Here is a 12,135-nt window from a genome sequence, read left to right on the forward strand (position 1 = left end):
ATTCTGTTTGGTACTACCAAACTGGCTGAGAAGGAGGAGCTGGAGATCCCGGGACTCACAGTCGACAGCAAGCTGACATGGACAAAGCATATTTCTAACGTCTCATACAGAGCAAGACAGGAGTTGGGCGCTCTGAAGAGAGTTGCAAATAAACTTGATGTCAGAGACAGAGCAACTGTTTACTAGGCTAAAGTTTGCATTGTGATGGAATATACCTCACTGTCTAAGATGAGGGCCAGCACACCCACTCTAGGATTACTAGACTCTATCCAGAGGACGGACCTTCGAATCATAAGCGTGAGCGAAGAAGAAGCAAATACAGAGCTGAACATCACATCTCGCTATCAAAAACGTCAAGTGACTGCAACAACAGTCCTCTATAAAATGCACACCAGCTTGTTCCCACCAGATCCGAAGGCACAGCCACTAAAGTCATTTGTAGTCAGAAGGGCTACCCGCTCAAGCCTGTCCATGCCTTGCCATATTCTCTCACAGTATGGTTTCTAGAACCATACCTACTGGCAGGACCTTCATCCACACTTCAGTTCACGTTTGGAATAGCCTACCAGATGGGGTAGTCGGAGAGCAGCGTGCATAAGCATCTTATTTCACATGTCTGATGCTTTACTCTTCACTCTTGTTGTTTCTAAGCTACTGTGAACCACTGATTGGCACATGTGGTTTTCTTTTATATAGTGCCTATATACTAGTAATCGAGTGCCTATATAAGTTCTTGAATGTGTCACTCCTCATGGGCTATTGTTCACTTTAGTATTTAAAAAGCAGTAAAAATGTTTTTTTCAGCCAAAATGACACACAGATCTTTTTAATTGGAACTCTTGCATATTGGGGTTTACAAAAATACCAATGACAGCCACTTTGTTCCTATACGAGGGCCCAGAAAGTACCCTCAAAGGGGTCGATGTCCCATAACTGGTCAATCAGCCAAATGTAATGAGCATGTTAAAATGCAGTGGGGACGCCATGAAGGAAGAAAGTGTTAATTTTAAATGCTCTCTTTTCCAAACAAAATTGGTTTAACATGAGGGAATAAAGTCGCATTGTGCCGAATGAGGCTTTAAAATTGGCTACGAAGAAGCTATCAATTGCTGATATTGATATCGATGAAGTACCTTTCTCCTGCTGATATTGGTATTGATGAAGTAGCTATTTTTACTACTGGTGATATCAGTATTGATGAAGTAATTACCTACTTCTGATATTGGTTTTGATGAAGTAGCTATATCTACTGTTGATATTGGTATTAATGAAGTATAATAGCTGTCTACTGCTGACATTGGTATTGATGAAGTAGTTATCTATTGTTGATACTGGTGATACTATCTTATGCTAGCTGAATAAACCAGGTATGGGACATCGGGCCTTTTGAGGCTACTGTCGTGGCCCCCTATACAGGAAAAAGTTGTTGCCATTGATTAGTATTATTTTGTAGACCCCAATATGCAATAGGCCTAGTTCCAATTCAAAAAGATCCATCCATGTGTTTATTTGGCTGAATAACCAGTTATGGGATATCTGGCCCATTGAGGCTACTGTCTGGGCCCCCGTACAGGAAAAAGTTTATATCCTTAGTATTTTTGTAGACCCCAATGTGCAATAGTTCCAATTCAACAAGATCCATCCATATGTCTCTTCAGCTGAATAACCAGTTATGGGATATCTGGCCCATTGAGGCTACTGTCTGGGCCCCCGTACAGGAAAAAGTTAGTGTCATTGGTATTTTTGTATATACAATGGGGAATAGTTCCAATTCAAAAAGATTCATCCATGTGCTTCTTCAGCTGAATGGGTAGGTCATTGGTAGATCACCAGCGTGGCCATCTTCGGAGTCTAATTTCACCCTTCTTAAGATGAGCACTCCTGGTGTAATTTTCTCTTGCAAGCTGACAAAATTGGATGAATCAGTTAAGGGACATTAGGCCCTTTGGACAATTTGAAAAATCGGTTATGGGATATTGGGCCCTTTGAGGCTACTGTCTAGGCCCCCGTACAGGAAAAAGTTGCTGTCATTGGTATTTTTGTGCACCCCAATGTGTTATAGTTCCAATGCAAAAATATTTATGCATGCCTCTCTTCAGCTGAATAAATCAGTTATTGGACATTGGGCCCTTTGAGGCTACTGTCTGAGCCCCGTACAGAAAAAAAGTTTCTGTCATTGGTATTTTTGTGCACCACAATGTCTAATAGTACCAATGCATATAGATTCATCCATGCCTTCCTTCAGCTGAATAACCTGTTATGGGGCATCGGACCCATTGAGGCTACTGTCTGGGCCCCTGTACAGGAAAAAGTTGCTGTCATTGGTATTTTTGTGCAACCCAATGTGTAATAGTTACAATGCAAAAAGATTTACGCTTGTCTTCCTTCAGCTGAATAACCTGATATGGAGAATCGGGCCCTTTGAGGCTACTGTCTGGGCCCCCACAGGAAAAAAGTTGCTGTCATTGATATTTTTGTAAACCCCAATGGGTAATAATTCCAATGCAAAAGATTCATCCATGTCTCTCTTCAGCTGAATAAGTCAGTTATGGGACATTGGGCCCTTTGAGGCTACTGTCTGGGGCCCCGTACAGGAAAAAGTTGCTGTCATTGGTATTTTTGTGCACCCCAATGTGTAATAGTTCCAATGCAAAAGATTCATCCTTGTCTCTCTTCAGCTGAATAACACCATATGGGCGGGCCCTTTGGGGCTACTGTCTGGGCCCCGTACAGGCCAAAGTTGCTGTCATTGCTATAGGCATGAAAAGTATCCTCCTGGGAGTGATATCCAACAAGTTTTGTCCATGTCTCTCTTGAGCTGAATAAATGCATTTTTTGGCCCCCTATTTTGTGACCCCCAGGCTGAACGTACAGGCTGTGACCCGGCAGCAATATGGAATATTGAATCTTGGGCCTATACTAACAAAATCAGACCATCAAACCTTTTGTCTCTTCTGAGCTGAATAAATTGTCTGGGCTCCCAGTCTATGTGTTTGTATTAAAAGAAATAATTGTTTTACAACTTGGATGAACTAGAATTACTTTTATGCAAATCCGAAAATTGCAACAGATATTTTTCATTTCTTTAAGATTTAGCGGTATTGCCAGATTGTACGTACAGTTGGGCTACATAGCCTCATTATAGTTTTATTGATGCTGGCAAATACTGGCCTGTATGTGCTTGTTGTTCTGCTGTAGCGTATAGAATCTGTTAATGATACTATAACCACACAGTCAATTAATTTATGTCAACATGTCCTTTTCACGAGGCTGTGTTTATATAACTGAATTCATATATACAAACACAACCTTGAGTAAATTAAAGAGAGTACTTAAGGGATCTGGAATGAACGTTTTGATAGTATTTTTTGTGGGACAAGAGAGCACACCAGACATATCGAATTTCATTCCTAATACGAAGAATGTCTTTCTGATATCAAATAATTTTCATTTTTTGAAAATCACGATGTAATACAAATTATTAAAAATTTAATATTTTTCATATTTTTCATATATAACAGTCCTCGAAGTAAATTTTATAAATTTAATGACATATTCTTAAAGTGTATGTAGCTGGGAGGAAAAGCCGATCAATTGAAAAATTTTGACCTTTCATATTGAAGATATCGATTTTCCCCCAAAATAACCTTTTTTTGTGTGTTTTGGGAAAAAGATCCATATCTTCAATGCGAAAGGTCAAAATTTTCAATTGATCGTCGGCTTTTTCATCCCACCTCATTTGCGAATTTCAAAAAATCAAAATTATTGTATATCAAAAGGACCAAATAGGCCTATGTTAATAAATAATATAAATACAAGCTAAAACCGTTGGGGTTCGATAATGAACCCCACAAAATTAACCGAGTATATTGGAAAATGCCATACGGCCGGGCGGTGTCACAAGTTGCCGGCTCTATCATACCACTCGCCGCCTGATAGGTTTCTACCTCTTACAAATGTTATTCGGGTCAAATTTATTGTCAGAACACGGAGATAAAATAGCATTGAAATAGAAATAGATAGACGTTTATGAACATTAATAAATAGATGTATCGAGGATGTTACGTTTATGAGCATTAAGACATATATGTATCAAATTGTTATACGTTTATGAACATCAATAAATAGATGTATAGAGGATGTTACGCTTATGAACATGATTTTCAACATTGTTAACAATATTGCTAGTATGTCAACAAATGAAAGTTCTGTAATTTGTTGAAATTCTACAATACTAAATTATTTTGAATGCCATCAAATTGTAAATCTTAAGTCACATTTTCGATGTATTAACAACAAGCTATGTAGCAAAGACGTTAACGTCATGTACAAAACATTAACGCTCTTATTTTGTAAACATTGTATACCCATAGCTACTTTAATCAACAATAAATGTTCTGTAATTGTTCATTATCCTTCATTTCTATTAGACTTTCAGTGTATTAGCAAGTAGATGTATATATATGTATAACAGATGTTATTCGTTTGTTAACACTTTTTTTCATAAACATAGGATACCCAAAGCTACTTATTATGATAACAATGAACGTTCATTGACTGTTAGGCTAAGTAAACGTTACAGGATAATATGTATTCAAATTCTGCCTCAAGGTTCCTGCTTAAATTGTGTTCAAGAATCAACCAAGATTTATTTGGCCCCACCTTTTGCCAGTAAATAGGCTGTCATGAATTATCCAGTGTATTTTTATTATACGTGCCCGGTCTTATCACTTGGTACACAATAGCTCACCAATCTGAAAGCCTGTTTTAATCACAATGGTCAGAATTAAATAGTGAAAATGATTAGACAAATAGGCTACACTGTCCATACACTGAGTACAGTCTCATTGCAAGATCATGGGCTAAATACCGTAGTCCTTATCATTTGAGGTACGTAAAAACATACTCATTATGATCGATGCGAATTATAGAAACAGTTCAAACAATAAAATAACTACACCTTTATCCTGACACTTCATCATTTGCTCGCCCTGTTTCTTTTTAAAGGAATTTTTTATTACTAAGGCCAGAGGCCCTTAACATTGAAAAACTTGTAGAGCATGCTTGAACGATCCAGTACAAAATGTTAAAAGTAGGTCGCTAATAAAACCTACCGTATTTCTAAACATTTATACACAATCGCGTTTGCAGAAAGCCGAATCGCACGCATGATCAGTGTACTAAATCGTCGTTGTATTTGCATACTGAGCAAGTTCGCGATCACTATCTCTTCGTCATATATAAATTCTTCCAGCCACATTTCCCCAACATAATATGAAATTTTATGATGTGGGGCTCGAACCCACGCTGCGCCGCGCCGTTATCATGTATACAATAGAGAGCTTGCGAAATGAAGTTACTTTAACTTTAACTTTAACGTCTAGAGGATTATAGAGGATTATGTATTCAAAACCACCTTGGTTTTGAATACATAATCCTCTATAATCCTCTGGACGTTAAAGTTAAAGTTAAAGTAACTTCATTTCGCAAGCTCTCTAGAATCGACATATTACCAGCGCCTTAGACCGCTCGGCCACCTGACTTGTTGGTGCTAGCTTGAAAATTTGAACATATAATCGCAACTTCATTACTTCAACATACCACGTGACAAGCAAAGACAGAAAACGTACCATATTTTGAATTTCATCTGCTTAAAAACATTAATGTGTATTATAATAGAGCTACCATTATTAATACAGACAATACGAGGGGCATATGATACATACACAATACATAAATCGATTTTGATTTCGTGCCACGTGCTCTGTGCTCAGGACATCGCGTCGGTTGCAAGGTAGGGATCCTAGTACGTCAGCCTACCATTTTTCTTGTAAGACGGTCTGAATTTTTGCAATTTATAGGAAAAGTTCACACAGGTCCCCAAAAGATTAGATTCCCATAAAAACGAAACAGTAATCTTTAGTGGGGACCTATGTAAAATTTACATACAATTTTCACCATCAATTCAGTGTTAATTTTTACCAAATTCAGAAAATATTTTGGCGTATATAAAATTGAAATAAAATTCTCTGCCTCCTAAACCACTAACTTTAGCACGATTGGGTATCACGAATCGTTATATATGACATGTATGACGTGCAGTTAATATTCATATTCTTTTATACATAGGATCTTCAGTTTTGACAAAAAACCCTCCCACTCAGTTATTTCAAAAAGGTAATCACGCTTCCCTAGAATGCAATAAATTAGCATTATTTTTTGTCTTATTTTAGCAGCATTCTAGAAACACTTGGCGTTTGGCGAAAAGAGGAGTAGCGCGCGATTAACTGTTTTGGAAAAGCGACAGGTATTAAGGGTAGACTAGGTATTGTTGATCAAAGGAGCCCCCCAAAAAAAAAAAATCGATTTTCATTATCTAAATCAATATATTATTAGTTGTTTCAGCCCTTTTTACAGCATAAACCCCAAAAAACCACAGGACCTACAAAAGTATATCTGTGATATTTAAATTCTTCTACACACTCACTATGAAAAGATCAATACAATTTTTTTTTTAGCTCACTACCATTCGCAAGATACTGTGAACTACCAAATGGCAACAGTTTAAAATAGTTGCTGACATTAAGAGACTGCCACACATAACAATTAATGCGCAGTTGGTATTACTATTAAAGACAAGGATTCGGTCTAGCATGAGTAATCATGAGTAGCGTGAGGTCACCCGTAGCTGGCTTAGTTTGTTGTACACAGAGTTACGCTCTACACTCAGTGAACGCATGCTGCAGTATTAAACATGATTGTTAATTATTGCCAATAACAACAATGTCATGGTGGATCGAAAATCGAAATTGACATTCATCATGCATGTTCATGCATTGAAATGTAATGTTCAGACTTTTGTTTTAATTCGGTTATCGCTTTCACACACCCATGACAACATCACGCGTAAACACACTAGTGTACAATCTGGCGGCGAATGCACCTGGCGATCTCTGAATTTTGTACGAAAAAATCCTGATTTCAGAAACTTATTTCTCGCGATTGACAATCCCTAACTCAATGAATTTGGTATATCACCTCCAAAATCTATCTATTTCGTTAAGATAGCGAAGACCACGGTTAGAAAAAGCAGACTCTCCTAAAGCCTGAAAAAAAAATTACATACAACCAGGTAAATTTTGGTATCAAAGTGTAGCTAAGAAAACGACCCTCTGTACAGCGCCACACTTTTCGTTTGGAAATCCGAAGACCTGACCGCCGTTGCCGGAAATTGCCAATCACAAACTTGCTGTTTTGACCGAGTGACCGTGAAAACAATTCTGAGGTTAATCGTATTTTATTGGTGACCTTACAACTGACTGTATACACCCAGCCTTACACAATGACTAATTTACATATGAAGAGTTTGTTTCCAAAAGGCGCTAAATCCAACGGCTGCTTTATGTAAAATTCAATTGCAGATATTCCTAAGAGTAGCAGTAACCTTGCCAATGAATCTAATAACATTGGACCACTAGAATAGTTCTAACAATTCTTTGGATAGCTTTAAAAAATAATTGCAAATCTCTTTTACCTCCCACGGGCGAAGACAAAAACAATAAATATAAAAGAAAATAATATTTTTTGTTCCAAAAGGCGCTAAAGCCAATGGAAGCTATTTTAAAACGTTGCATTGGAGAATTTTTAGGGGACAGAATGATTTTGAAACTAGTTAGAAAATAAGATAGAGTTACTAACATATGCATTCCAATTGTTAAATGTCATTTCAACTTTAAAAATGTTAAAATATACCATAAAAATGTGACACAAGGCAGCTATTGGATTTAGCGCCTTTTGGAAAGAAACTCTTCAAGGGACAAACGACCGTGTTCATGAACCGTTAGTCAGTCAAACATGGCAGTAGGGCCCGGATCTTGACAACGTTCATTTTGTCTACCTGCACAAAGATACGTACACCAAGCGTCTAACCTTGACGTTGCATTCATGTCCATATAATTACTGGCAACTGATGGGTGCAAATTATTTTGATACAGCCTGTATTGTTTAAAATATATATTTTGTTCTTCCTGTTTAGGAACACACAGCTAATACAACCCAAGCAATGTCGAGATCATTCTACAAAATTATGCCTCGATTCCGTGCCCCTGCTCTGCATCAAACTCTTCACCGTTATCTCTTATCGGTAGAACCTTTGATCACACCTCACCAACACCATGTAACTAAAGGAATTGTCTTGGAGTTTGGCAAACCTGGTGGTATTGGAGAACGTTTACAACAGGGTTTATCGCACCGAATGCACACGGACGATAAGTGGTTTCACAACATGTGGCTAGATAACTATTTCCTCAAAGATCGTCGATCGCATATTCTTCGGAATGTTGCTGCAGTTTGTCCTCGTCAACATTTTCGTGGTGCTGTAGATCAGATTAGATTTGCCGCAAAGCTTACGGCTGGTGTACTTGATTTCAAGTCTCAACTTGATACTAGAACTCTATCTCAAGACATGATGCATGGACAACCTCTTTGTATGATGCAGTATCAAGCACTCTTTCATTCTTGCCGTGTACCGGATGTCAAGAAAGATTCGTTGTTCTTTGAACACGAAAGCTTGACAGCATCACGGCATATTATTGTGGTTTCAAACAACCAATTCTACGCAGTAGATGTTCTTGATAAAAATGGAACACCTCTGGATGTTAACATCATCTATGATCGTCTGGTTTATGTGAACCACGCTACCAGAATCAGGGATATCCCCGTTGCGATATTAACTACTGAAAACAGAAATACATGGAGTGAAGTTTATCAGAAAATGGCAAAGAGTCCAGTTAACAGACAAACTTTTGATGATATCAACAAAGCCATATTCATTTTGTGTCTGGACAAAACTGAAGGTGTCAACGAGAAGTCAGAAATGGACGATGCACTTTATGGTCTCACTGGTGGCGGGAGTGCAGGAAACTCTGGTAATAGGTGGTTTGACAAGAGCATCCAGATGTATGTGAGTATTGATGGCAAGGTTGGTGCTGTGTATGACCATTCTGTGTCCGATGGTTCTGTCAGAGCACGATTACTGGACCATGCGTTGAATTATGCGAAAGATTTACATCGTCCGTTAATACCAAAAGCACTGTTATCAGAAGATTGTAGACCAAGGAAGTTATCGTTCCATATAGATAACGAATCACTTTCTGCCATTACAAAAGCCAGTGAAAAGATTGATGTCATTTGTGAACTTCAATTTGCGATTTTGAAGTTCCACACATTTGGCAAACTTTTCTTGAAATCACAAAGTGTTAGTCCAGATGGGTTCATACAAATGGCAATACAGCTGACAAACTATAAACTCTTCAGACGTCCAGTAGCTACATCAGAAAGCGCACTGCTTAGGATGTACCGTTACGGCAGAACCGAGACTATACGATCACTGTCAAATGCCTCAAATGCGTTTGTGTATGCAATGGATTCTGCACCGGATACTGACAGAACTTGTCAGCTTCTTGTAGATGCAATTGACTCACACAAGCAGTACACGAATTGGGCAATCACAGGGAACGGTGTAGATCGACACCTCCTTGCACTCAAGCTTATGGCTTTGGAGAGAAGTGACAACTTGCCTGAGTTCTTTCAAGATATTGCCTACACGAAAAGTTCACACTTTACGGTACTATCAAGCCAGGTAAATTTGCAACTTGCTATAGGTACCTGCTTTGCACCAGAATACCGAGACGGTAATAGTTTGTGTTACAATGTACAAGATAATAACATTTTCTTCACAGTGGGTAGCTTCACATCTAGTTTATTTAGTGCTGAAGAATTTGCTGAGACTTTAGAAGAAAGTCTTTACGTAATGAGACATCTTTTATACTCACGGAGACAATAAATGAACGAAATCTCTATTAAGGTGGTACTACACCCTTTGATAAATTTGTGACTATTTTTGCATTTTGCTCGATTTCAGTGACTCAAGACAAGCGGTACGTTATTTATGAAAGAAAAGAGATACCGCTAGAATGTACCGCATTTCTTAACATTATATAATGAACCACTTGTCCTGAGTCACTGAAATTTCAGTGAAGTAATTGCATTCCTTGCCCCTCTAATATACATAACGTTTGATAGCAGTGTGTAGTTATTTTTTGAGAAAATGCAAAATTAGTCACACAATTTTTCAGGGTGTGTATTATCACCGTAAGGGCGTTTTACTTAGAGAATAAACGATAGGAATTTTTATTTTGACTATCCTCTACCGTGTGATAGACGACAGGCAGGTCCAATATTTTGAGTAGTGGATGCCGGCGCTATAAATTAATAGTTAATAAAAATTGCCAGCCTTATTCTTCATTAACTTGTGGAATACATCAAAAGAGATAAATTCCAGAAGTTAATAAAGAATGCAGCTGGAAATTTGATTAATTATGGGTTTATTACTCAGAAAATCAAAACTGCAAAATGAGAAACATGTAATAATGACTTAGGCACTTTGGTTATGAGGGTGACGATATGTTATGCAGAATTTTGTTCTGAGTAAGATAATATCAAATATATATTTCAAAATTAGAGGTAACTCGACTTATATGACCAAAAATAGCTATTTTGCACGTAAAGTCTATTTTTAAGCTATTTTTTGTTATGTAGCCTTATACAGTTAATCCTCGATCCACTGAACGCATCAGGGGCGTATACACATGATACAGGAATTCATAGACCGGGCGCAAATTAGGTTTTGTATGCAAGTAATATGGCCGCTATGCAGGGGGGAGGTGGTGGTGGTGGTGGTGGGGGGGGAGGTGTTAAGGCGTGCTCCCCCCAATATGAAGGCCTTATTAAAGCCATTTGGTGCACCCTTTTACACCGTTATTCATTTCAACAAAAAGTGTACGAGTGTCCACATGTTTCCACTCGTGATGCATTACGCACAATGGTGCTTTTGACACAATTTCCTATTCAGCTGCTTTAAGATCACACGCAGAACATGCTAAAAAATAACCATACTGAGGCGGTTTTAAATTTGAACCTACTCGACATCTTTAGCCTTTCAACAAGGCTCTGTCTGGAGCACCGTAGTGGGAGCGCCACCTATATTATTCCACTGGCTTCGCCGCTCGCTGTCGCGGCTTCGCCGCTCGCCCCCTAGGATCGTGAGGTCTTTGACAAAGACTACGACATCTTTGCTTTTAGTTGCAGCTCCTCCATCTGTTGTTTTTGTTTGGTTTTTTTTGCTGTGTTTATTTGTTATGTTTTTAATGATGGAAAATAAATGAATATGAAAATATGAATCATCATCACGACGCAGGGGCGTGTGTGAGGGGATGTGCCCCCTGAGAAGATAGGTTTCGCAAAATGAAGGCTGAATTGGAGCTGATGACGAGAAAGTTCCTCGAAAGCGCTCCCAGTAAGCAAGTAGTGTTGAAGTTTAAATTAATAAATTTCATTGAATTGAAGCCATTTGGTGCACTATTTTGAAACTATTATTATGTACAAATTTGGGTTTTTTCACTATTTCTCGATATTATTGTATAAATTATTGATTTAAACATAACGTGTACGGGTGTCCAAAACAGAAGCGAAGTATGGACCATCCCCGTGACAAAATAATGGGGTCCCCATCCCCCTGGGATCTACGACCATGACAGCTACCCTTTCATATCCGCAGCACCCAGTCGTTAAAATGGTAATGTAGTCGACTTGGCCCTATTTTTAGTGCTCGAAATATAAGCTTAATTTGTCCATTTGGGTCATCATCAATATTCACGGGCCCGAACTCTATTTGCAAAATACGTAATATATAAGTCCAAAATATCGTGCAGATTCATTCGCTTTGCAAAAATATCATCAAATTTGTATTACATTTTGGTTAACAGAACGACATTATAACAGCACGGTAGCCTATGGAGTAGGCCTAGTATAATACACATAACCGCGCATAACACAAAATCGGAATCAACTGAAATTTTAGGAATAAGCTTTTTGCGTAGATATCTACTGAAAAAGTTTATAAAAGGAAGATAGATGTTAGGATCACGACATACTCATTTAACACCCAAAATGCCCAAATTAAGGGCTCGATATCTGGTATGGGCGTTTCGACAGTATTTTTTGTGGGACAAGAGAGCACATCAGACATATCGAATTGTATTCTGAATACGAAGAAAGGGTATTCTGATATCAAAT

General features: G+C 38.1%; 1 protein-coding gene across 1 annotated transcript; it reads left to right on the top strand.

Moving 5' to 3' along the window:
• The first annotated feature begins 8,062 nt into the window (after window positions 1–8,062).
• On the top strand, window positions 8,063–9,844 carry LOC140172052 (carnitine O-acetyltransferase-like). Its single transcript, XM_072195398.1, has one exon. The coding sequence runs from the start codon at window positions 8,063–8,065 to the stop codon at window positions 9,842–9,844; it is 1,782 nt and encodes a 593-aa protein (XP_072051499.1).
• The last annotated feature ends 2,291 nt before the right edge of the window (window positions 9,845–12,135 follow it).

The sequence above is a fragment of the Amphiura filiformis genome, chromosome 15, assembly GCF_039555335.1.
Source record: "Amphiura filiformis chromosome 15, Afil_fr2py, whole genome shotgun sequence".
Lineage (NCBI taxonomy): Eukaryota > Metazoa > Echinodermata > Ophiuroidea > Amphilepidida > Amphiuridae > Amphiura > Amphiura filiformis.